General features: G+C 42.2%; 3 protein-coding genes and 1 long non-coding RNA gene across 8 annotated transcripts in view; 2 read left to right on the plus strand and 2 right to left on the minus strand.

The window, feature by feature from the left end:
- Nucleotides 1–1,218, minus strand: part of epb41l3a (erythrocyte membrane protein band 4.1-like 3a) — a 15,544-nt gene extending 14,326 nt beyond the window's left edge. Inside the window, exon 1 of the mRNA XM_072913504.1 lies at nt 17–1,218. The gene's annotated coding sequence lies outside the window, so the exon portion shown is untranslated. The remainder of the gene's footprint in view (nt 1–16) is intronic.
- The window catches only part of zbtb14 (zinc finger and BTB domain containing 14), a 22,044-nt gene extending 1,639 nt beyond the window's left edge, over nt 1–20,405 (plus strand). The window contains exons 1-11 of one of the 3 annotated variants that reach the window (XM_061965366.2): nt 3,066–3,278; nt 6,129–6,200; nt 7,853–8,041; nt 8,108–8,278; nt 8,441–8,536; nt 9,438–9,581; nt 13,230–13,474; nt 13,537–13,622; nt 13,696–13,835; nt 15,144–15,239; nt 20,105–20,405. In XM_061965366.2, the coding sequence (XP_061821350.1) occupies nt 7,853–8,041; nt 8,108–8,278; nt 8,441–8,536; nt 9,438–9,581; nt 13,230–13,474; nt 13,537–13,622; nt 13,696–13,835; nt 15,144–15,239; nt 20,105–20,236 (1,299 nt within the window). In that variant the 5' untranslated portion in view covers nt 3,066–3,278; nt 6,129–6,200 and the 3' untranslated portion in view covers nt 20,237–20,405. Of the gene's footprint in view, nt 1–3,065; nt 3,279–6,128; nt 6,201–7,852; nt 8,042–8,107; nt 8,279–8,440; nt 8,537–9,437; nt 9,582–13,229; nt 13,475–13,536; nt 13,623–13,695; nt 13,836–15,143; nt 15,240–20,104 lie in introns of those variants that run through there. The other 2 variants (XM_061965363.2, XM_061965365.2) reach the window with 2 other exon arrangements.
- A 158-nt stretch (nt 20,406–20,563) lies between these two features.
- On the minus strand, nt 20,564–26,270 carry arhgap28 (Rho GTPase activating protein 28). Of its 3 annotated transcripts, none has more exons than XM_061965355.1 (15): nt 26,145–26,270; nt 25,909–26,053; nt 25,214–25,384; nt 24,936–25,147; nt 24,762–24,864; nt 24,476–24,702; nt 24,252–24,408; nt 24,087–24,178; nt 21,926–22,003; nt 21,662–21,815; nt 21,509–21,591; nt 21,213–21,428; nt 21,039–21,131; nt 20,839–20,966; nt 20,564–20,773 (listed from the first exon to the last, which is right to left on the minus strand). In XM_061965355.1, exons 1-15 carry the CDS (start codon nt 26,205–26,207, stop codon nt 20,653–20,655), a joined length of 2,043 nt encoding a protein of 680 aa, XP_061821339.1. In that variant the 5' UTR covers nt 26,208–26,270; the 3' UTR covers nt 20,564–20,652. The 3 variants fall into 3 exon arrangements, with proteins under 3 accessions (XP_061821339.1, XP_061821338.1, XP_061821341.1); XM_061965354.1 differs by having other exon boundaries at nt 21,039–21,155; XM_061965357.1 differs by lacking the exon at nt 26,145–26,270 and having other exon boundaries at nt 21,039–21,155; nt 25,218–25,384; nt 25,909–26,057.
- Nucleotides 24,123–25,428, plus strand: LOC140678953 (uncharacterized). The gene is made up of 3 exons (XR_012050553.1): nt 24,123–24,395; nt 25,005–25,153; nt 25,295–25,428. It is a non-coding gene; the product is annotated as an uncharacterized lncRNA (long non-coding RNA).
- Nucleotides 26,271–26,324: the final 54 nt, after the last annotated feature.

Below are 26,324 nucleotides of genomic sequence, written 5' to 3' on the forward strand. Positions count from 1 at the left end.
GTACATGGGACCTTACCTGATTGCAGGTCAACAGATGCTTGTCTCCTCAGTACGTCCCTTATGTGTGCCAGCGTGTGTGTTGTTTGGATGGATTATTGCCTTTCACTCTGACAGGTCAGGCCCCGCCCACTCGCACACACAGATTACTCCCCCCCAGATGTAAATCACTGTGCTTCCATCCTGATGCATTCAAGCAGCCTTTGATGACTATTATTATGCTTAGAAGGGTATCGATTTAATGGCTTGTCTGTGTGATTGGTTGACAGATGTAAAGGGGTCAAAGGTCACGCCACAATACGCTCGTGCATTCTCTCTACAAGTTTATTGATTAAACCCTTTCTCATTGATCAGTCATGTGATTCATGTGTCAGCTGCATGGCAACTTCAGGAATATTTGTGAAAAAAACAAACAAACCTGTAAACATCTAACATTTTTGTTGCAGATTTCAGGGATGTGAGCACCCTTTGGAGGGGAAAAAACAGGAACATTTCTTTGAACACAAAGAACATTTTGAAAATCAGGATTACATTTCCTGCAATTGGGTGCATTTCTACAATATATTTTAGATTTGTTTTCCTCCACCAACAGTCTTTTTGACGCTTACATGTCCCATGTAACTAACATACCACATCATTCTTTAGTTTTTTTAGTAGATCATTTACTAACATTATTTTTATTGAAAGTAGTGTCAAATTATATAACATGCATGCAAAGAACTTGGCAACTCTATCCTATAGACACGCCCCTTCAAGTACTATACTTCCCGTGTTGTGATCTCTGTTTACAATCTGTCACGTCAAAAAACATACCTTCTAGCTAGCTACTAATAAATACTCTAGAACAGTGGTTCTGAAACTTTTTTCACCAAGTACCACCTCATAAAAACTTAGCTCTCCAAGTACCACCATTATGACCCATAGTAAAATTCAGTAGCATAATAGGCCTAAGTATTCATTAAAAACAAGGGAGAGGTTTTATTTAACAAGTGTATTGAATATTTTTGGTCACATTAACATTAAACATCCATCCATCCATCCATTTTCTACCGCTTGTCCCTTTCGGGATCACGGGGGGTGCTGGAGCCTATCTCAGCTGCATTCGGGCAGAAGGCGGGGTACACCCTGGACAAGTCGCCACCTCATCGCAGGGCCAACACAGATAGACAGACAGCATTCACACACTAGGGCCAATTAAGTGTTGCCAATCAACCTATCCCCAGGTGCATGTCTTTGGAAGTGGGAGGAAGCCGCAGTACCCGGAGGGAACCCACGCAGTCACGGAGAGAACATGCAAACTGCACACACAGGATCGAACCCAGAACCTTCGTATACAAAGTTTGAATATAAGAAAATAAAACACTGTACTTTAATCAAGTGATTCTTTGGCGTACCACTACATGGAATTGCAATCAACCAAATATTATTAGCAGCAGAGTAGAAAGCCATCAACATTGTGGTTTACAGCAAAAACAGAGACGACAAGAAGTAAGCTAGGTAGATGCTAAAGCTAGCTAGTGAGCTTGTTTCGGTGCTCCTGATCGTCTCTCCGTCCTGTTTTAGCAAGAGTAACAGCGACTACCTGTTCAACACATTTATTTATTTATTTTCCATTTACAAAAAAAACGTAAAAGTCATTTTTGACGCAAAAATAAATGTTTAAAAACTCGGATTGACGTGTTTTTGCGAAAAAATGTACATGTCTGAGATTTGTAAAAAACTCCGCAGCAGCATATTTTCAGTGTTAACATAAACATTTGGTGAGGTAAGGAAATATGAAACTGCATTGACATTATATACAAAATAAGGAAAGTGATGAAATATTGGTCCCCAGATGAAAGAGTATTCTAAGCATTGCAACCAGGGCCAGCTCGTGGCATAAACATTACGTGATTGTTTAGGGCAAAAACCACTCGTGGCGTCACATGATTATGGTGACCGGTCACTTGAGTAGCAGATCATCAAGGTGGTGGTGGTGCTCTGCAGTTGTTTACTTGTTCTACACATAAATACAATTATACTTTGTCTCTGCTAAATTTATATTCAACAGTGAGTCAACCTGCCCTTTGTATTAGTTTTAGTTTGGTGTAGAGCAGTGGTTCTTACCCTGGGTTCGATCGAGCCCTAGGGGTTCGGTGAGTCGGGCTCAAGGGTTCGGCGGAGGTCAAGACACACCCGACTCATCGTGTAAATAAAAACTTCTCCCTATCGGCGTATTACGGATACGGCAACAGCAGAAGTCACACTGATTTGCAGGTGTGTAATTTGTTGTGAGTAAAGTACAACCCATTTATCATTTATGCGCTGTGTTGGTTTTGTTGTTTGAACAAGGTGATGTTCATGCACGGTTCATTTTGTGCACCAGTAAAAAAACACGGTAACACTTTAGTATGGGGAACATAATCACCATTAATTAGTTGCTTATTAACATGCAAATTAGTAACATATTGGCTCTTAACTAGTCATTATTAAGTACTTATTAATGCCTTATTCGGCATGGCCTTATTATAACCCTCTAACCCTGGCCCTAACCCTCAAACCCTAACAAAATAACTCTAAATTAAGTCTTTGTTACTTACAATATGTTCCCCTAGTGTCGAAAAAACTCACAATTAAGTCTTTGTTACTTAGAATATGTTCCCCATACTTAAGTGTTACCAAAAACATATAACTTTTCTAATTTAGCATTGCTTCAAACGCTGTGACCGTGAGAGATTTACAGTCGTATTTCTAAAATACTGTAATCTGTAAGTTTTTATTGTAAACTAACGTCCCCCCCCCCTCAAAAGACAAAATGTCTAAAGAACATTTGTTTTTCATAATTTTTGCCCATTTATTGTGTTTTGTCTACTTTTTCAATTAATGCCGAAGCCGCACCAGTAAGCTTGCCTGTGTTCTTGTTATAGTTTTTGGTTTAATAAGTGTAACTTTCAGCAAGTTGTAAACAGACTTTTTAACCAGTACATCATATAATACTCCAGATGACGTCACAGTACTGCAAAGGTACACAAACGTTATTAACCGGGTCAGAACTGACACCACGTGAACATATCTCCGAAGGCCAGTGCGCATGCGTGATGAGCCGGCGCTCTGTCCGGGATCTTTACGTGCCCCCGCAGTGAGCGAGCAAGCGCAAAGCGCGGCCTCAGCCCTGTGCTCGTCCTCGGCAACAACAACAAAAACAACAACATAATAACAGCAACAACAAGCGGTCAAAGTGTTCCCGCGCCTACGTTAAGAGAACCGAGCCAAAGAGCCTGCTGACACCGGCTCGTAGTGAGGTAAGAGCCCTCGCCCGCGCCCGCGCCCTGCTCGCTCTACTCGGCGGGGATGGCTGCGCGTTCTCGAGCCGCTCATGGCCGCTCGCTCGCGTGTCCTCTCGTTCGTGTTGCCCGCGTGCCTGTGTCTCGCTCCCGGGATGAGCCCGCGAGCCGGCCGCGCGCAGACGAGTTTGAAACGAACGAGAATGGCGGACGCTTGGAGGAAATCGCCATTTTGTGTCCTGTGGGAGCACCAGGCCGCACGCCCGCCATTTAACAAGACAAACACCAGCCTTATGTCCCCAACAGTCCCGGATTTCTGCCTGAATAAGTCCATTGTGACCCAGGGCGACTGTTTCATGGCCTGCTGTTTGTTCAACGTAATGGCTCGTCATGTTAACCTTACTGAGCTCCTTGGCACTGACGAACAAGATACTGTTAACACGAAAACGTTTACATTTCCATTCCGGGCTCGTATGGTCCCTCTTTGACTGAACCTCTTAATGTCCTCTTGGATATTTCTGGTGCGGTTTCATGGACCTGCTTTGACTTTTAGCAGAGCAATAGCCGCTCCATGCTAATTGCTAGCTAGTTGCAACTTGCCACTCGTGACGTCACGTGAAGACATACACACGCTCTCAGGCGCGTACTCGCGCTCCAACATGTTAACGTGGAGGTTGTTTACATATTAGCATCATAAATAGCACCACGGTTTTGATTATAAAGTCCTAAATACATTTTGTTTTGTTACTTTGTAATAAAAATCCACATTTTAGTCCACGAAAGATAGGATTTTGACCAAATGTTATTATATGATGTTGATTTATAGCAGGATGTCCAAACTTTTTAACTAGGGGGCCACATTGGGCGAAAAAAAATTGGCCGGGTGGAAAGCAGACATTTATTTTTTTCCCTTTACATGTATTAATATAATAATATGTAAAGCATAAAGCAAATGGCCCTGCCATGAGGTGGAGACTTGTCCAGGGTGTACCCCGCCTTCCGCCCGATTGTAGCTGAGATAGGCTCCAGCGCCCCCCGCAACCCCGAAGGGAATAAGCGGTAGAAAATGGATGGATGGAAGCATTATCATATACATATATAATATAATATTATATATGTGGTATATAGATACTACCGTATTTTTCGGAGTATAAGTCGCACCTGCCAAAAATGCATAATAAAAAAGGAAAAAAACATATATAAGTCGCACTGGAGCCCGGCCAAACAATGAAAAAAACTGCGACTTATAGTCCGAAAAATACGGTATATATATATATATATATATACACACACACACACACACAATGTATATACACTATACAATATCAGTGTAGTGATATATATATATATATATATATATATATATATATATATATATATAAGTAATTAGATAAAGCATCCAAATACATTTCATATTGAAATCGTTACACTAACTTCAGTTAAAGAGGAAAAAAATGTTTATTTTATTTTATATTTATTCCAACTCTGTGTGCTGCTGATCTGGTGCCTGTTTGCTCGTGCTAATTGATTTTACACAGCTGTTTTTACACGAAATCGGCGATCACAATGATTTAATTCTGCATATTAATTTCATAGCAAACTGAAAAGGGAAGTTTCCCAAACATTTAAAAATTCAGTTAAACCTGCGGTAAAACCCAATACGCTGTCACATGGATGCGCACGCGTACACACACGAATACACACAACACACACACTAATACACACATTATAACACTTTTTTTTTGCCAGACAGCAGAGCGTTGATTGGAACATCAAACATTTGTGCCGAAATAAAGAATGTAGGATTCACAATATTATCAGCAAATGATAAGAGTCACTTCAGTTTGCATTGATTTGAGCCAGCTATAGCTGACGGACTGAAAAACAACACTTAACTGTTATTAACCCAGCATCACTACAATATGAAGATCAAACGATAAAACATTAAATGTTCAGAGAGTATGTGAACCTCTACATACAAAGATAACACACGCACATAAACACACGGAACCCCACAAGAGAGTAGACAAGTTCCTGGCAGCTACCGTCACTCCTGATGATGCTGAAAGAAGAAGAAGAACCACGGTACCTTGTTTACTCATGTGGTGACCTCTTTTAAAGTTTTGTAATCAATCAGAAATATCAAGCAGCTAAAATGCGTTAAATATGTCAAAGTGTGGAGAGAGTGTTTTGCCCATCAGGCTTGGTAGTGGATTTAAATGGGTGTCATTTTAAATTGTGTATACTGCTTGGACATTTTTTTTAAATGTCCTCAGAATTCAGTAAGCAGGCTGTGTGTTATGTGAGACCACGTGTTTTAACTTTCTGTGTTGGATATAGTTTATTTGTAACCGGACTCTCTCCAGATCCTTGTAGTTCGCTGAGCTCCACACAAGGATCTGGGACTTCTCAATAGGAGATGTATTTCAGAAGGCGGGGCCTTGTAAATAAAATCCTTGTATGTGATTAGATAAACCACTTGTCCGTTATCTTGAATGACGTGCTACTTCAACCACTCACATCAAAATCAACCCGTGACGCTGATGAAAGCGACGCTGGGAAACAATTATAACGAATGGGTTTTGCACTCGTCCCATTTCCTTCACCACCAGTGGAGCGATTTGGTATATCAAGCTCTTGCCAAACCCGATCGGAAGAAGAGCCAAAACATCCTTGCCACCAATAAATGCCTTCAAAACTGTTCTCTGTTCATCTTTTAAAGAATAATATTCGATAGATTCGACATGACTCCTCGCTGCGTGTCGCCATTGTTGTTTGAATCAAACAGTCGCTTCGGCGCTATGTCACATCTATGAAATCCCGCCCGGCGATCCTGATTGGTTCATTATTTTTTTTGCTATTTTGAAGGAGTTTGCATTGCCGTCGATCCCAGATCCTTGTGTGGAGCTCAGCGAACTACAAGGATCTGGCGAGAGTCAGGTTAGTTTATTTGTACCACCAGTGGGAATGGGTGTTTGAATTGGTTCACAAAAATGGATGCTAAGCTCCTAAAACCTCAGAGTAAAACTGAGTCATTTACCAACTTTACAATCATTGTCCACAGAAAAGCGACCTGTTTACAGTGACTACATTTTAGGACAATTGAAAGTATCCACGAGACATTGTGGGCCAGACTCCTTATTAAACTTGTGAGGTCTCGTGGGCCACGCTGTAGACGCCGGCGGGCCGCACTTGGCCACAAGCTGTAGTTTGGACACCCCTGGTTAATAGAAATAAAGATACACACACTTTAACCAGAGTAGCCTCCTATAAAACAACATTATGTATACCACGCAGTTTTTATTTATCTTTGCTATTTGGGCTCTTTGGGACCCAATGATTATAAAAACAAAAACATGTTGAAAATTTGGGATGTTTTCAGCCATCTTGAATCTAACGTGATGTGTTATACTCTGTCTCCACCACTCATTGGCAGCATAATGTCCACGTAAGTGGAAACCAGGGTCTTGTAGAGAGAAATGTTGTGTTGTGGTCTACACAATGTTGGGATTAATGTTGCTGGAGTTTAGATGTGTTCAACTACTTTGTATGATAATATATGTAGTTGACGCCATGTTCTTCTTTACTTGGCAAATTTAATTGAAATTTAATCAATTGGGCCTCTGCTGGTTGTAACCAAGTATTGCACTCCATTCATTCTAAATCAGGGGTGTCAAACTCCTTTTCATTCAGGGCCACATTGTAACGACTGCCCTCAGACGGCCATTTGTAACAGCGAATAATATCCATCAGAATCAGAATAGTTTTATTGCCATTGTTTGAGAACGGGTTCACAAACTAGGAATTTGTCTTGGTACAATCATGTAACATAAAACACATATAACACAGATCCAAATCCAAAAATCACAATCCAAAGAGGTTCATTAGGTCTTCAAAAAATTATGCAATTTGTTATTCTTATACTTTACTTCCGTACCTGACGGTTTCTTCCTCAGAGGTTGTCACGTGACAGCCTCTGACAATTTGACCGTCAGGTACGGAAGTAAACACACAAGTCTGGATATAAGAATAACAAATTGTAGTGAATAATATATGAATTTCAATGTATAATCACCTCATGATATTTTTACACAATTGCTGGTGCGTTTAATTTTTTTGATTAATTTAATTTTTCTTTCTATTTTGACATATTTTTTGGGGGAATATATGTAAATACAATGTTTTTGCATAATCAGATAACATTAAAGTTTAAAAGACATTTAATTAAATGCAGTGCATGCAATTTTTATGTCACACAAACAAATACGTTCAGTGACAAATATTTATATACATTATTTCCAGGCTTTCCCGGGCCAAATAAAACGATGTGGCAGGCCAGATCTGGCCCCCAGGCCATGACTTTGACACATGTTCTAAATGACCAAATATTATGTCCATCCCTTCTTTTCTTTCAACTTTTATTTCAAATGTAACCACAAAGGAAATGAAAGCACGATTATAAAGCCAGTAAATTCAAATGTCTTACTTAATAATAATATTCATACAAAATGACCTATATTGTAATTGTATGCATGTTCCATATAAACTAAAACCATTACCATAGTGGATCTCTGTCATGTGCATGTGTCCAGATGGCAGAGACGGTGAAGTACGTAGACGACGAGCACAAGAACATTTTCCTCAAGTTGCTGAACGAGCAGCGGCTAGAAGGCGACCACTGCGACATCGCCGTGGTGGTCGAAGACGTCAAGTTCCGCGCTCACCGCTGCGTCCTGGCGGCGTGCTCCAACTACTTCAAGAAACTCTTCAAGAAACACGAGGTACTTTGACGACACGCACGTCCGATTGGAATAAACTTGTACTTAATGTCTGTCTTGTTTGTGCAGGTGGATAACTCGTCTGTGATCGAGATCGACTTTATCCGCTCTGACATCTTTGAAGAGGTGTTGAACTACATGTACACAGCCAAGATCTCCATTAAGAAGAGAGACATCAACCTGATGATGTCATCGGGACAAATCCTCGGCATCCGTTTCCTGGACAAGCTCTGCTCGCAGGTACGCGTGTGGCTTAATAGCTGATTCTGTCTGTGTAAGCTGGGGAAAAGATCACATGACCAGCATGTGATTACAAGAGAAATGAGTGATGTCATGGAAAATAACCTTTAGGGACGCTGCTATAGCATGAGCAGATTTTCAAACAGATATTTGTTCCTGCAGAAACGGGACATGTCGTCTGAGGATAAAGACAAGTTTCCTTTCGACATTGTAAAGATGGCGCTGCCCCCTGAGGCGCAACTAGCTGCTGAAGCAGAGGTACTGTATGGCAAGTACTAGGGCTGTGAATCTGTGGGTGTCCCACGATTCGATTCAATATCGATTCTTGGGGTCACGAATCGATTCAAAATCTTTTTTTTTTCCAATTCAACACGATTCTCGATTCAAAAACGATTTTTTTTACCGATTCAAAAGGATTCTCTATTCATTCAATACATAGGATTTCAGCAGGATCTACCCCAGTCTGCTGACATGCAAGCAGAGTAGTAGATTTTTGTAAAAAGGTTTTATAATTGTAAAGGACTTAGTTTTATCAACTGATTGCAATAATGTAAATTTGTTTTAACTATTAAATGAACCAAAAATATGACTTATTTTATCTTTGTGAAAATATTGGACACAGTGTGTTGTCAAGCTTATGAGATGCGATGCAAGTGTAAGCCACTGTGACACTTTGTTCTTTTTTTTAATTTTTATAAATGTCTAATGATAATGTCAATGAGGGATTTTTAATCACTGCTATGTTGAAATTGAAACTAATATTGATGCTGTTGTTGATAATATTCATTTTTGTTTCACTACTTTTGGTTTGTTCTGTGTCGTGTTTGTGTCTCCTCTCAATTGCTCTGTTTATTGCAGTTCTGAGTGTTGCTGGGTCGGGTTTGGTTTTGGAATTGGATTGCATTGTTATGGTATTGCTGTGTTTTGTTTTGTTGGATTGATTAATTTAAAAAAATAAAATTAAAAAAATAAAAATTTACAAAAAATAATAATAATATATAAATATCGATTTAAAAAAAATGAGAATCGATTCTGAATTGCACAACGTGAGAATCGCGATTCGAATTTGAATCGATTTTTTCCCACACCCCTAGCAAGTACTATCGTTTTGCTTTAATACTGTAATTTCACTGCAATATTTCATTAATGGCTTGTGCAGGTGCTCGGGGAGCACGAGGACCCGCATGCCACGGATGACCTCGTTGGGGCCGCGGCCAATCAGGACCTAGATAAGTCTCCCAATGCGGCGCTTCGTGTTCAGGAGGCCATTTTGAAAGAGCTGGTCAACGAGGATGTACACAAGGTACACACACTTAAAACTTTGAAGCACACAAGCCCATTAGAGGCAGGTGGACTTTTAGTAAGAGTGTCTTTTATCCATGCTTGAACGATACACATACCTCCAGCTAGGTGGCAGCAGTGCTCAAATGAATCAATAGACTGACCAGGAAATATGACAAAGTACACAACACCCTTAATCGATAGGTTATAAGGATATATAATATTCTCAATCAGGGGCGTAGCACTAAATTCTGGGAACCCATACACAAGACTTCTAAGGGGCCCCCCATCTCACCCTAAATCCAACGTCGCTGCCCCATGCACACACACTTGATATGTTTACGTACACTAAAATGTTTTTATTATTGCAAGGATTTAGTTAAAACTATCTTTTTAAAACACATGTAAAATGTTAATTATAGGTTTTTAACTTTTTAAAGATGACATAAAAGAAATAAAGATATCGTATAGAACATATCTGGTTTTGTTTAAACAAAAAAAATGTTTCAACAACTTTATAATAAAGTGGCCAGAATATACATTTAAATAAACCTGTCCATATTCACTTAAATAAGGGACAAGCGGTAGAAATGGATGGATGGATGATTATAAATTGGTCAAGTTTTCCTTTACTTCAGAATTTTAAATAGAGATTAGCTGATACACAATGGATAAAACGAAGGAAAAAAACCTATTGACGCCTCTGTTTTAAAGTTTTAACGAGAGTCTTTGAACTCACCACAGTTACAGTGCATCCGGAAAGTTTTCACAGCGCTTCACTTTTTTCACATTTGTTGTGTTACAGCCTTGTTCCAAAATGGAATAAATAATGTTTTCTTGTCAGACAATACCCCATCATGAAAATGTGAAAAAACAATGTTTTTTTAATTTTGCAAATTTGTTTAAAAAAAACCCATCTACATAAGTATTCACAGCCTTTGCTCAATACTTTGTTGATGCACCTTTGGCAGAAATTACAGCCTTTTTGAATACGATGCCATAAGCTCGGCACGCCTATCTTTGGGCAATTTCGGCCATTCCTCTTTGCAGCACCGTTTTCGTTGGATGGGAAGTGTGGGTTTTCGTCCAGGATGTCTCTGTACATTGCTGCATTCATCTTAGTCGAGTCAGGAAGGTGACCAAGAACCAATGGTCACTCTGTTAGAGCTACAGCATTCCTCTGTGGAGAGAAGAGAACCTTCCAGAAGGACAAACATATCTGCAGTATTCCACCAATCAGGCCTATAAGATAGAGTGGCCAGAAGGAAACCATTTCTTAGTAAAACAGTTTGCCAAAATGCACCTGAAAGACTCTCAGACCATGAGAAAAAAATATCTGGTGTGATGAGACAAAGATTGAAGTCTTTGACATAAATTCCAGGCGTCATGTTTGGAGGAAACAGGCACTGCTCATCACCAGGCCAATACAATCCCTCCAGTGAAGCGTGGTGGAGGCAGCATCATGCTGTGGGGATGTTTATCAGCCTCAGGAACTGGGGGACTAGTCAGGATAGAGGGAAATATGAATGCAGCAATGTACGGAAACATCCTGGGTGAAGTCCAACGCTTCACATCTAACCTGATGGAGCTTGAGAGGTGCTGCAAAGAGGAATGAGTAAAACTGCCCAGAGATAGGTGTGCCAAACTTTTGGCAACGTATTCAAAAAGACTTGAGGCTGTAATTGCTGCCAAAGGTGCATCAAGAAAGTATTGAGAAAAAGCTGTGATTACTTCGCTTTGTGATTTTGAAGTTTTTTATTTTGAATACATTTGAAAAATAGTTGAAGAATTTTTTTGCATGGACAAACAAGACAATTCTCACGACAGACCACAACTCTTATACACTGACATTTCCACAGTAAATGAATAAAACTTCTGTCAGCTGCCTGACACTTTATACATAACTTGCTATCTACTGTACCCATTTTAAACAACGGTGAGGGTGTAAAATACAATCTATTCAAGATGTTTATTTGACTCATCTTTTTTTTAATGCACCTAAAGAATGCAAATAACATTATATGATGTGCCTATTTATTTTTTAAAGGAATAATAAATGCAGATGTAAATACTGCACTATATAAAGTTGTTTATGGGTGTGTTTACTATCCGTACTTTGTTTGCTATATCATTGCAAATACTTTCAAAATGTGCTGTTAATTCTTACTGCACTTACTGTCACCAAGTTTTAAGCAAATGAATGCCTTGCAGTTGGGTAAAACGTTAAAAAACATGCTTTGATTAGCTTCTGACAACAAAACTGCACTTGTGTCTAAATATAGGGTATTTTTCTCAGCACAGTTTAAATATGCAAGCGAGTTATAACCTGTGATTAATCATGATTAATCACAACTCAAGAGTGTGATTAATCTGATTAAAAATAATCCCTTGACAGCCCTAATATATATATATATATATATATATATATATATATATATATATATATATATATATATATATATATATATATATATATATATATATATATATATATATATATACACACACGCATACACACACACACAAATAGAACAGCCCCCTTGCCAAAAGTTTGGACACCCCTGAATTTGACCATGGATTGTCGAAATGTATTAACCAAAGATTGAACAAAAAACTGTTAAAATTAAAGCTGCAAGCAGCGATGGACGGGACCGACTTTGACGGCACATAAAATCCAAACCAGAGCAGTAATTAAAACTCTTTGGTCAACTTTTAATCAGAAGGGTTCAATCTCTCTCCTGTGCTAGTTTGAAGCCGACACGACAAACGCGCTCAGAGGAGATAATGTTTGAAAAAAGGTGACCGGTTTTTACAAAACTTTTGTTTTGAAGGGGGAATTGCAAACTTCCTGTTGATTTTTGCTGGGGGTTGTCAATATATGAAATGTAGGTCTAAGTGAGACCTACATAGAGGTTTTTGTTTCATGTCTCTACAACATTCGTACTGGAAGTTACAGGCAGTTTTGTCTGTGTTTTCTTCCTAGGAGCAGTTTTGTCTGTGTTTTCTTCCTAGGGGGCGCTAGAGCGCAATTTTGAGTTTTGGGGTTGGGTTTTTTATTAGATCGCAATTTTTGCCAGTCCTGATGTGTGTGTCCAGTTTGGTGAGTTTTGAAGCATGTTAAGGGGGTCAAATTACAGCTCAAAGAGGCAAAAGTGACTGTTTTTACAAAATGTTTGTTTTGAAGGGGGGATTGCCAACTTCCTGTTGATTTTTGCTGAAGGATGTCAATGGATGAAATCTAGGTTTAAGTCAGACCTACATAGAGGTTTTTGTTTTATGTCTCTACGACATTCTTACCGGAAGTTGCAAGCAGTTTTGTCTGTGTTTTTTTCTAAGAGGCGCTAGAGCGCAATTTTGAGTTATGGGGTTTGGTTTTTTATTAGATAGCAATTTTTGGCAGTCCTGATGTGTGTGTCAAATATGGTGAGTTTTGAAGCATGTTAAGGGGGTCAAATTACAGCTCAAAGAGGCGGCGGAATAATAATAATAAAACCTTACAATTACAATAGGGTCCTCTGTCCCAAACGGACATTGCGGTCCCTAATAAATTTGACATTATACCCGCAAATGAGGTGTACACCCGACAAAATTAAACCGTGATGGAAAGCCGAAGTATGTTTAAGGTGTTAAAAGATGGAGAACCTCTGAACAAGACTCCCGTGTCCCCCAGGTGTCCTGCTATGACCAAGACGTGGGGACGGAGATGGAGACGGAGCCAAAAGAACTGGGAGCAGAACACCACGCCACCCAGACGCTAACGTTTGCCGACAGCATGGGCGAGGTCAAAGACGAGCAGCCGCCCGGTTGGGCCACAGCGACGGCGGACATGAAGTTTGAGTATCTCCTCTACGGGCACCGAGAGCAGCTGGCGTGTCACGTGTGCGCCAAGACCTTCTTGGACGAGTCCAGACTCAGGTAGGGGAAACCTTCGCAGCGGACATTCGCACACCACGCTAACCAAAGTCGGCCATGTTTAGGAAACACGAGAAGCTCCATTCGGCCGATCGTCCTTTTGCGTGTGAGATCTGCTCTAAAGCCTTCACTACCCACGCTCACCTGAAAGGTAAAAACTTGTCACCCAGTTATTTGGTTGTTGTTTTCCCCGCCGTGACTCCGCCCTCACCTGTTTGTCCCAGAACACCTGAAGATACACACGGGCTTCAAGCCCTACAGATGTGATGTTTGTGGGAAGTCCTTCATCCGAGCGCCAGACCTGAAAAAGCACGAGCGAGTCCACAGCAACGAGCGGCCGTTTGCCTGCCAGATGTGTGAAAAGGTCTGTGTTCTGTCTGTCTCTCACCTACAGTATCTCTCTGTCTCTCACCTACATTATCTGTTTGTCTCTCACCTACAGTATCCGTCTGTCTCTCACCTATCTGTCTTTCCCCTGTCTGTCACCTGTCTGTCTCTCACCCGTCTGTCTCTCTCACCCTTCTGTCAGTCTCTCACCCGTCTGTCTGCCTCTCACCTGTCTGTCTTTCACCTGTCTGTCTCTCACCTGTCTGTCTGTCTCTCACCTGTCTGTCTTTCTCCCATTTCTCTGTCCGTCTCTCACCCGTCTGTCTTTCACCTGTCTGTCTCTCAACTTTTTGTCTGTCACCTGTTTGTATGCCTCGCAACAGTCTGTCTCTCACTTGTCTTTCTCTCCATCACCTGTTTGTCTTTCACATGTCTTTCTTTTCCCCACCTGTCTGTCTTTCACCTGTTTGTATGTCTCGCAACAGTCTGTCTCTCATCTGTCTGTCTCTCACTTGTCTTTCAGTCCATCACCTGTCTGTCTTTCACATGTCTTTCTTTTCCCTACCTGTCTGTCTTTCACCTGTTTTTCTGTCCCACATCTGTTTGTCTGCCTGTCCCTCACCTGTCTGTCTCTTACCTGCTTGTCTTTCTCTCACCCACGTGTCAGTCTGTTGTTTGTCTTTGTCTCTCACCTGTCTGACTCATACCCGTCTGTCTGTCTTTCTGCGTGTCTGTCTCTCATTTGTCTTTGTCTCTTATTCGTCTGTCTGTTGTTCATCTTTGTTTCTCACCTACCTGTCTCTCACTTGTCTGTATTTCACCCATTGTATGTTTCTTACCTGTCTGTCTGTTTCTCACCTGTCTCTCTCACCCATTGCCTGTCTCTTACCTGTCTGTCTGTTTCTCATTTGTCTCTCACCCGTCTGTCAGTCTCTTGTTCATCTTTCTCTCTCACCAATCTGTCTCTCACCTGTCTGTCTTTCAGACATTGTCTGTCTTTCCGTGTCTGTTTTCTTTTTGTCTCTTACTTGTTTGCCTGTCTCTCGTTCCTGTCTCTCACCCTTCTGTCAGTCTGTTGTTCGTCTCTCACTTGTCTGTTTCTCATCCATCTATTTCTCAACTGTTTGTCTGTCTCTCACCCGTCTGTCTGTCTCTCACTCGTCTCTGTAGCTCACCCGTTTATCAGTGCCTTGCTAGTCTCTGTCTCTCACCCGTCCGTCTGTCTCACCTGTCTCTAACCTGTCTGTCTCTCATCCACCTGTCAGTCTCACATTTGTCTGTCTGTCTCACCCGTTTCTAACTTGTGTTTTTTCTGTCTGTCTCTCACTCCTCTGTCTGTTTGCAGGCTTTTAAACACAAGTCTCACCTAAAAGACCACGAGAGGAGACACAGGGGGGAAAAACCGTTCGTCTGTACGTCCTGCACAAAAGCCTTCGCCAAGGTGATTGCATCACATTAATGTTGAACACTTTCTCATTGGTTATTTTTATCCACATTTCCTGCTTGGGGGTTTTCACCTTTTAAAGTCTAACCCAATGCACTTCTTTGAAAACAAAGGTGATAAAAAAAACGGTCCCACAGTCAATCTGTTGCCATAATGATATACATTTTTAATACATTCACTCTGCACTGTCGAGTAAGAGTAAAAAGCAATGCATTCAGGGATGTGATTTTTCCCGTCTATAGTTTGGAAATCTGTCTTTTTTATTGCTGTAAAAATATTTAAAAATTATTTTCCGTTTTTCTTTGTTTTTTTCCGACCTACAATGTGTGTTAAAATCTTGATCCGTCTCTTTGCCATACTTGCCTACAACTACGGTTTTCCCGTAATGAGTACGGTTTTTGATAATCCATTCCGGTTTTACGGCTGCAGTGGTAAAAACTACGGTTTTCCATTCAAAATTATTTACTTAAAAATTGAAGCTATGTAGCTTAACTACCGTATTTTCCGGACCATAGGGCGCACCGGATTATAAAGCGCACTGCCAATGAGCGGGTCTAGTCTGTTTTTTTCCAATCAAAAGGCGCACCGGATTATAGGTCGCATTGAAGGGGTCATATTATTATTTTTCTTTTCTAAATTGAAAAAATTTCCTTGTGGTTTACATAAAATGGAATGGTGGTTCTTTGGCAAAAATGTTGCATAGATGATGTTTTACAAACCATCTTCAAGTCGCTTTCTGACAGTCACTTCAGGATGCGCCGTTTTGTGGGCGGTCTTATTTACGTGGCTCACCTTGGGTGCAAGGACGGGAGTGGAAGAAGTGTCAAAAGATGGAACTAACTGTTTTAATGACATTCAGACTTTACTTCAATCAACAACGGAGCAGCATCTTCTCATCCGAGGCGCACTAGTGCAGCAACTAGTGAAAAACCGTCCGACCGGAACTCTCTAATTACTAAAGTTCCATGGGTGAATTATCTAATCCCACTACACCGGTCATTTTTAGCGCTTCCATAGCGAGATACAAGTTAGAACTTTATGCTACTTCATATTAGAAATGGGAACAGCGGAGGATGAATGTCCTATAACAATAAGATAGAGAGAAAAAAAAGACGCTTGTTGAGTACGGTGTCGCTACGGACTACAATGTATGAGTCTGGTTAAAAGAATGCCCAAAACATTCATTTGAGTTGTTTACCATGTAAGCCCAAATCAAAACTGCTCTCGACATGGAAGACGTGGAATACACATTTCAATCAATCAATCAATCAATCCATGTTTATTTATATTGCCCTAAATCACAAGTGTCTCAAAGGGCTGCACAAGCCACAACGACATCCTCGGTACAGAGCCCACATAAGGGCAAGGAAAACTCACCCCAGTGGGACGTCGATGTGAATGACTATGAGAAACCTTGGGGAGGACCGCATATGTGGGTAACCCCCCCCCCCCCTCTCTAGGGTAGACCGAAAGCAATGGATGTCGAGTGGGTCTGACATAATATTGTGAAAGTCCAGTCCATAGTGGATCTAACATAATAGGGAGAGTCCAGTCCATAGTGGGGCCAGCAGGAGACCATCCCGAGCGGAGACGGGTCAGCAGCGCAGAAATGTCCCTAACCGATGCGGTCCACCCCCGGGTCCCGACTCTGGACAGCCAGCACTTCATCCATGGCCACCAGACCTGTGTGTCTCCCCCTCCACAAGGGAGAGGGGGGCAGAAGAGAAAGAAAAGAAACGGCAGATCAACTGGCCTAAAAGGGGGGGTCTATTTAAAGGCTAGAGTAAACAAATGAGTTTTAAGATGGGACTTAAATGCTTCTATTGAGGTAGCATCTCTAACTGTTACCGGGAGGGCATTCCATAGTACTGGAGCCCGAATAGAAAACGCTCTATAGCCCGCAGACTTTTTTTGGGCTCTGGGAATCACTAATAAGCCGGAGTTCTTTGAACGCAGATTTCTTGCCGGGACATATGGTACAATACAATCGGCAAGATAGGACGGAGCTAGACCGTGTAGTATTTTTACGTAAGTAGTAAAACCTTAAAGTCACATCTTAAGTGCACAGGAAGCCAGTGCAGGTGAGCCAGTATAGGCGTAATATGATCTAACTTTCTTGTTCTTGTCAAAAGTCTAGCAGCCGTATTTTGTACCAACTTTAATCGTTTAGTGCTAGACATAGGGAGACCCGAAAATAATACGTTACAGTAATCAAGACGAGACGTAACGAACGCATGAATAATGATCTCAGCGTCGCTAGTGGACAAAATGGAACAAATTTTAGCGATATTACGGAGATGAAAGAAGGCCGTTTTAGTAACACTCTTAATGTGTGACTCAAACGAGAGAGTTGGGTCGAAGATAATACCCAGATTCTTTCCCGAGTCGCCTTGTGTAATTGTTTGGTTGTCAAATGTTAAGGTGGTATTATTAAATACATTTCGGTGTCGAGCAGGCCCGATAATCAGCATTTCCGTTTTCTTGGCGTTGAGTTGCAAAAAGTTAGCGGACATCCATTGTTTAATTTCATTAAGACACGCCTCCAGCTGACTACAATCCGGCGTGTTGGTCAGCTTTAGGGGCATGTAGAGTTGGGTGTCATCAGCATAACAATGAAAGCTAACACCGTATTTGCGTATGATGTCACCTAGCGGCAGCATGTAAATACTAAAGAGTGCAGGGCCAAGAACTGAACCCTGGGGAACTCTGCACGTTACCTTAACATAGTCCGATGTCACATTGTTATGGGAGACGCACTGCATCCTGTCAGTAAGATAAGAGTTAAACCAAGACAAGGCTAAGTCTGACATACCAATACGTGTTTTGATACGCTCTAATAAAATATTATGATCGACGGTATCGAAAGCAGCGCTAAGATCAAGAAGCAGCAACATAGATGACGCATCAGAATCCATCGTTAGTAATAAATCATTAGTCATTTTTGCGAGGGCTGTCTCCGTAGAGTGATTTGCCCTGAAACCGGATTGAAAAGGTTCACAGAGATTGTTAGACACTAAGTGTTGATTTAGCTGCAGTGCAACAATTTTTTCGAGGATTTTCGAAATAAAGGGAAGGTGGCACACCGGTCGGTAGTTTACCATGAGGTCAGGATCGAGGTTAGGTCTTTTGAGCAGAGGATGAATAATTTAAGAGGATTTAAGAACATACATGATTGTGGCAGACGTGATGACTTTTGCTACAGTATAGCCTGTCTAAATGCTAAATGTCATTTTCATTGGTGTTTTAGAACAAGACAGTAGCTGACATTTTGTTCATTATTTCTACTGTTTATATTTTGACATTGAATAGTTGAATCATTTTGAAACATAAACAACATGACTGCAATACATTTGTTATTTCATGCTACAAATCACAAATGGCTATTCAGATAAAGGAAGTTAGCTAATAGAATAAACATTGTTTGTACTCTTCATGATTTGTGCATTTGGAGCAGTTAGAAGTGGAGAGGGAGTCGCAGAGACAGAAATTGTCTATAAAAAAAAAGCTGGAACAAAAAGGAAAATGCAAATTGCTCAGAAATTTGTCAGGAAGGCTCATGTCAGAGCCATCAATGCAAAAATGCCAAATTAATGTGTGAATGAACCAAAGTAATGTATAAATAATGTAAATAACTAGATCAGGGGTCGGCAACCCGGCTCTTTGATCAATCGTATGTGGCTCAGCTGCATACTTGCCGACCCTCCCGATTTTTCCGGGAGACTTCCGAATTTCAGTGCCTCTCCCGTAGATCTCCCGGGGCAATCATTCTCCAACTTTCACCCGGACAACAATATTGAGGGCGTGCCGTGATGGCACTGCCTTTAGCGTCTTCTACAACCTGTCGTCGCGTCGCTTATACACGTAAGTGACTGCAAGGCATACTTTGTCAACAGCCATACAGGTTACACTGAGAATGGCAATATAAACAACTTTAACACTCTTACTAATATGCGCCACAATGTGAACCCACACCAAACAAGAATGACAAACACATTTCGGGAGAACATCCGCACCGTAACACAACATAAACACAACAGAACAAATACCCAGAATCCCATGCATGCCTAACTCTTCCGGGCTACCTTATACACCCCCGCTACCACCAACAAACCCTGCCCCCCCCAACCCCGCCCACCTCAACCGACGCACGGAGGGGGGCGGGGGGGTTAATGTGTGTGTGTGAGGGAGGCTTGGGGGGGCAAGGTTTGGTGGTAGCGGGGGTGTATAATGTAGCCCGGAAGAGTTAGGCATGCATGGGATTCTGGGTATTTGTTCTGTTGTGTTTGTGTTGTGTTACGGTGCGGCTAACCCATGTGGTTCCTGTGGATGTAAACACAAGTTGTAATTACTGTAATGACTAAATAACACAGTGACTGAAACAGACTTAGTGATTCATTTGAATGAATGGGGTATGTATTTATGGAAATTCTGTTGATCATTTTTAAATGGTGCTTTTTTTTGCTAGTTTTTGCATGTTCAATTGTTGAAAAACCAGCAGCTTGGGATGGGGGGGGGGGGGGGGGGGGGGTCTTTTTCATTAAATTAATATCACACACCTGAAAACCTTAAATAATAACTTGTGCACTCGCCATTAATTTGATGACAAGTGATGGACAGGTGTGTGTGTACCTAGGAGGCGAGTCCCTTCACAGCAACACCGCAGACATTAATGTGCACAGTCCAGTTTTCCTCCGCTTTTCTTTTCATTCCTGTCAGAAACTTCTGTCAGCTTTGTGTTCCTGTGTACTCAAACAAGCAGCCTGTTGATTAGTTTAAACACTGCTGCCCTCTAGTGAGAGGCCCGTGTATCGTTCAAGCATGTTATCTATGCTTTTACCGCATCTGTTGTTTGTGTTTTGCAGGCGTCCGATCTAAAGCGCCACGAAAACAACATGCACAGCGAGAGGAAACTCCTCCAGAGCGACACAGACGCCCTGCAGGCGGCCGCCATGGCTGCCGAGGAGTCACAAATGGACAATATGAGCTGCTCCTAACACCTGGACTGGACTCTCTAGTTGTTGTTGTTTTTTTTAAATGGCTGTCAAAACGTGCAAAGAAGTGCCATGTTTTTTCAGTCCAAACCAAACTTTGTACATAGTTGGCTCGATTCTACTTGAAATAAAACACATCTGTTCAGTTTAATGAGCAGAAATGTACAATAATTGTGCAGCGTGGACATGTAATTTACACAACATAGCGAGTTTATGTAAGAAACCTTTGAAAAAAACAAGTAATTCAAATATGGCTGACAAACCTTCGGAGCTTTAGACGTACAGTAGCACCTTTGGTGGTCTGAACTGCATTAGCTTGCGTGCGTTGAAGTTATTGGATTGGATTCATAGTGTAGAAAACGACACTTTTTAGCAGCAAGAACCAACACAACATCATGAGAGGATCAAAAGTGGGCGTGTCAGTGCTTGATCAGCCAATCGCAGCGAGGGTTGACGTGGTAAACGTCCAAAAGGAGACAATCCGGGTGAAGACGACGCTCGCCGATGTTTCCTCCAACTTCGTAGAGGCGCTGGACGCCACTGTGGGAGGGAGATCACATGATCTCGTCACGTGATGTTTGGACTTTCCGTGTGTGTGTGTGTACCTGTTGTCACACTTAAAGTGAGCTGTGACATCTCTGGCTCTCATCTGTCTGTCAAGTTGTATCGCCATGGAAACTTTAGTGTGGAGAGGGGCGTGAACCTTGATGACGCCGTCACACAGCTCTGTGACCTGACCACACACACACGCGCCATCAAGTCCGAAGCAAAAATGAAAGGTGAGCGTCCTCGTCAAACGTCTCACCTGCTTCTTGTTTTTGTCGTTTCTGCTCCTGAGCAGACGTCCAGGACGTGGCAGCCCAAGTTTGTGATTGGACGCTTTATTCATTTGTCTCAGCTGCGCCAACAGGAAGTTGGGCACCTGCCACAGGAAGCACATCAACGAGACGCACAAGCGGACCCAGCTACTCGGACTCACCGTCCACAAGACGTCCTGGTTCACCACCATCAGACGTACCAGGTCGGCTCCGCCCACCGCCTCCTCCATATCCTCCTGCTGCTTGGCCAAGGAGCGCTTGTTACCACGGTGATGGCGGGCAAAAAGATTGGGCGCCATGACCATGGAGACATTCCAGAGAGACATCCTGTTCTGCTCCTGATGGGAGACAACCTTACTGAGGAACACCAGCAGAGCCTAAGAGGCACAGAGGAGGAGGGTCTGTAACCATGGCGGCAGGGAGAGTCAGGGGGCGGAGCCTTTAAGGCATCGCTCACTCTCAGAGTTTCTTTGTGCGACTCAGGAAGCAACAACGACAACATCTGCAGCGCCTGAACCTGGTGAACCGCTGATGACACACCTACACAAACACACACACACCTGTCAGCTTTAGTTTGTTAGTGTGTTTGCACGTGTGTGTGTGTTGGTACCCAGTACAGCCTGGTAGGTCGGCAGGTGTGTGTGTGTCAGCAGAGGAGTCGGCAGCTCTCGGATAAAAAGCTTGAGCAGACCAGCAGCGTCTACCTGCCTCACTTTGGACCAGTCGAACCCCTCTGGACACCTGTCTAGCTCTCTGCGCAGGTACTACAAACAAACATACACACGCACACGTTCAGCTGTAGATCAATGTTGCATTGAATATGATTTTATATATATGTGGCGTTGAAGTGGTTGCAATGTTTGTGTTGCGTTACCTTGAGTCGAGCAGCTGATCCTGGCACCCGGAGTATACCTTCTGTCTGCAAGCCACTCTGCTCTAAAACACTCAACAACTGCACGCACGCACACACACACACATACGCACACACACACACACACACACACACACACACACACACACACACACACACACACGCACACACAAAGCATGAGTTAGGATGCTAACAGCTAATGGTGTATGTACAAACCCCGTTTCCATATGAGTTGGGAAATTGTGTTAGATGTAAATATAAACGGAATACAGTGATTTGCAAATCATTTTCAACCCATATTCAATTAAATGCACTACAAAGACAAGATATTTGATGTTCAAACTCATAAACTTTATTTTTTTTTGTAAATAATAATTAACTTAGGATTTCATGGCTGCAACACGTGCCAAAGTAGTTGGGAAAGGGCATGTTCACCACTGTGTTACATGGCCTTTCCTTTTAACAACACTCAGTAAACGTTTGGGAACTGAGGAGACACATTTTTTAAGCTTCTCAGGTGGAATTCTTTCCCATTCTTGCTTGATGTACAGCTTAAGTTGTTCAACAGTCCGGGGGTCTCCGTTGTGGTATTTTAGGCTTCATAATGCACCACACATTTTCAATGGGAGACAGGTGTGGACTACAGGCAGGCCAGTCTAGTACCCGCACTCTTTTACTATGAAGCCACGTTGATGTAACACGTGGCTTGGCATTGTCTTGCTGAAATAAGCAGGGGCGTCCATGGTAACGTTGCTTGGATGGCAACATATGTTGCTCCAAAACCTGTATGTACCTTTCAGCATTAATGGCGCCTTCACAGATGTGTAAGTTACCCATGTCTTGGGCACTAATACACCCCCATACCATCACAGATGCTGGCTTTTCAACTTTGCGCCTATAACAATCCGAATGGTTCTTTTCCTCTTTGGTCCGGAGGACACGACGTCCACAGTTTCCAAAAACAATTTGAAATGTGGACTCGTCAGACCATAGAACACTTATCCAGTCCATCTTAGATGAACTCAGGCCCAGCGAAGCCGACGGCGTTTCTGGGTGTTGTTGATAAACGCTTTTCGCCTTGCATAGGAGAGTTTTAACTTGCACTTACAGATGTAGCGACCAACTGTAGTTACTGACAGTGGGTTTCTGAAGTGTTCCTGAGCCCATGTGGTGATATCCTTTACACACTGATGTCGCTTGTTGATGCAGTACAGCCTGAGGGATCAAAGGTCACGGGCTTAGCTGCTTACGTGCAGTGATTTCTCCAGATTCTCGGAACCCTTTGATGATATTACAGAGCGTAGATGGTGAAATCCCTAAATTCCTTGCAATAGCTGGTTTACAATGGTTTTTCTTAAACTGTTCAACAATTTGCTCACGCATTTGTTGACAAAGTGGTGACCCTCGCCCCATCCTTGTTTGTGAATGACTGAGCATTTCATGGAATCTACTTTTTTACCCAATCATGGCACCCACCTGTTCCCAATTTGCCTGTTCACCTGTGGGATGTTCCAAATACGTGTTTGATGAGCATTCCTCAACTTTATCAGTATTTATTGCCACCTTTCCCAACTTCTTTGTCGCATGTTGCTGGCATCAAATTCTAAAGTTAATGACAATTTGCAACAAAAAAAAAAAGTTTATCAGTTTAAACATCAAATATGTTGTCTTTGTAGCATATTCAACTAAATGTGGGTTGAAAATTATTTGCAAATCATTGTATTCCGTTTATATTTACATCTAACACAATTTCCCAACTCATATGGAAACGAGGTTTGTATATACCGTAAATTAATCAATCTATTAACCACACACACACAGTACAAATAACCAATTAATTCACATTTGCATTAACAGGTGTGGCTGTAGGCAACCGCCTAATGTTGTTTTTCATTAACTCCACAAAATTGCTGCATTTGAAGTACGAACAGTCAGCTTTTTTGAGTTTTGCAAACATTTTAAAATTTTGCTAGTCCTGCGTGTTACCGTTGTTTACGATGAACTCATCAGCAGTAATAATACTGATTGAGCAGTTTGCTCTTCAATACATGTCAAATTGGTCAAAGGGAGCTACGTTATCCTCTTCACTTTTTCATGCATTCCAAATGATTATCACAATTAAATACCACCAAAGATAATCATTCTATTTTTTAGGGTTGTTCACCTTCTGAAAGACAACTGGAACTTTGACCCCCGGCAACTTCCTCCTGTCGTTTTCCAACAGCGTGTTGAGAGCAACGCCAAAGACGGCGCCGTCTAAAGGACGAAGGGGAAGATTTGAAGGACTTTTCACACCTGGTTGGTACTTTCATCAGAAAATGAAGCGCACCCCAGCCCCTGGAGCGTGTCGGCCGGGTGCGTTTGGTTTGCACGCCCAAAGCCTGCAGGAAGGTGGAGAGCTCGATGTGGCAGATGAAGCCCAGTCGCTTCAAGTCACCTGAGGACAGGTCGTCTGCCAGAGTGACCCCTTGAGGTGGACAGACAAACTACACGCACACACACGCATTACACATCAACATGAATCATGTGTAAGTTCAAAAACGTCCATCTCACTGGCGTGTCTTTGCTGTCCTCTCCCTGGAAACGCAGGCAATCCCAACAATGCGCCATGCCCCTTTTATGCTCAGCCACACCTTCAGAGTAGGGACAGTCACGCACCAGCCAATCAGCATGCCTCTCCTGGCCGGGGGCAGGCGATGAAGTGTGCGTGAAAGAGGGCGGCGTGTTAGCGGGGAATAGCGTGTCGTCAGGTAGATAACAATTGGGAAGCCTGGGTCGCACTGTAAACAAAAATCAAGTTATTTATAGTGAGAGGTGAGAAGACATGAAGGACATTTACCTGATGTTGTGTTGCGGCGAATAGTTTTGGTGGTGGTATGGTAGCGACTCGGCGGCGACTCCGTGCACTGACTGGGAGAGGCGGGGCTTGCTTCCGAGTCCGACTGGAGAGACAGTGTCAAGACAGCCTGACTGCTCCATCTTTTTTTTTTTTTAAAGTTTTTGGGTGTCATACCGCAAAAACGTCTCGCACGTCCCTGATTGGTCTGTTCCTTTCCCTCATGGTGTGCTTGTAATTGTCCAGTCTCGCCTTGACGGTGGCGGCCTGTTGGTGCGTCAGCGTGGACAGGAGCGCCTCGGCCGGTGGCGGAGCCTCTTCCAACGTCAAGCCCGTCACCAACGACGATAACCCCGCCTCTGTTAGCCACGCCTCCTCCAACTCCACCTCTGCAGGTACACAAAGAGTTTATTGACAAGGAGATGTCCCACTTTGTTGTTGTTTTCCTCTCTTACCTACCGTCCATACTCTTCCTCTCTTCTTCCTCCTCCTCATCTCCCTCCCGTTCCTCTTCAATGCTTTGGACCTCTCGCCAGTACGTTTCCATGGTGATGTGCCGGGAGTCAGAGGTCGCTGTCTGGTCAGGTGGAGGCGGGCCAGAGCAGGAGGAGAGAGATGACAACATCCTGTAGAAACATGTCAAAGGAAATCACACACTTCTGTAATATTGATCTCATTACGCGCGCGCGTGTGTGTGTGTGTGTGTGTGTGTGTGTGTGTGTGTGTGTGTGTGTGTGTGCTCAGGGGAGAAGCAAGTGAGATGCTAACGCTAGCTGCAGCTGAGTGTCCATTAAGAGGAAATGGATCCTGGCAGCCAATCACATGGAAGAGTTTTCACTCAGGCCCTCTGTCTGTAATCTGACCATGTTATTTTTTCTACACTTTATGTTTATGTTACTTTATTATGCTTTCAAACACAAAATTGTTCAATTATTTGATTTGTTTTTTTTTTACAATAATGATCTAAAAACATTAACTAATCACCACTTTTGTCCTGTTGGATGCATGTTATTCACAATGATGGCTTTATTGCCAGGAATATTTACACCGAATCATCCCGATTAACAATCATGTCAACCACTATCAATATGTCATCATGTCAGCGCTGATCAGAGATCAATAAAGGGTAGCATAGGGAAGGAAAACTCACCTCCGGCTGGTTTGGCTCCTGATGGTCCAAGTGGAGAAGGAAGGGAGCAAAAGATGGAAGGAGGGAAGAGGGAGGAGCTTGGACCACACTGATGGAATATTCTTATTCCCATATTTGGACCAACAACTGGATTTATGAGAAAAACCTGAAACAAGCATATAAATAAACATAGATAGATATGTGCTTGTATTATATGATAAATATGTTGATTAATTAATTGACAAAAAATTAATGACCTGATGGTTTGTGTTGTAATATACGGTTATTGGTTTTACATTCTCCAAAATGACCTTTAACATTTTATTTTTTTTAGTTTGCTTTGAGTGTATTCATTAGGTCTAGCAAGTTTAAAACAAATATAGAAACTTAAAGTCAATTATTTTTGCTTGTTCGGACTTCGGATGAGCCCCGAATGT

Source organism: Nerophis lumbriciformis, linkage group LG07 (assembly GCF_033978685.3).
Source record: "Nerophis lumbriciformis linkage group LG07, RoL_Nlum_v2.1, whole genome shotgun sequence".
NCBI classification, from domain to species: domain Eukaryota; kingdom Metazoa; phylum Chordata; class Actinopteri; order Syngnathiformes; family Syngnathidae; genus Nerophis; species Nerophis lumbriciformis.

Excerpts from the sequence above, each read along its gene's own strand:
- arhgap28 (XM_061965354.1), bottom strand. The coding sequence starts at position 26,207 with ATGTTAAAGGTCATTTTGGAGAATGTAAAACCAATAACCGTATATTAC. Across the intron at positions 24,179-24,251 it reads GACACGCTCCAGGGGCTGGG|ACGGCGCCGTCTTTGGCGTT; the intron begins GTGCGCTTCATT and ends TTCGTCCTTTAG. Across the intron at positions 20,967-21,038 it reads ACGACAAAAACAAGAAGCAG|GTCACAGAGCTGTGTGACGG; the intron begins GTGAGACGTTTG and ends GTGTGTGGTCAG.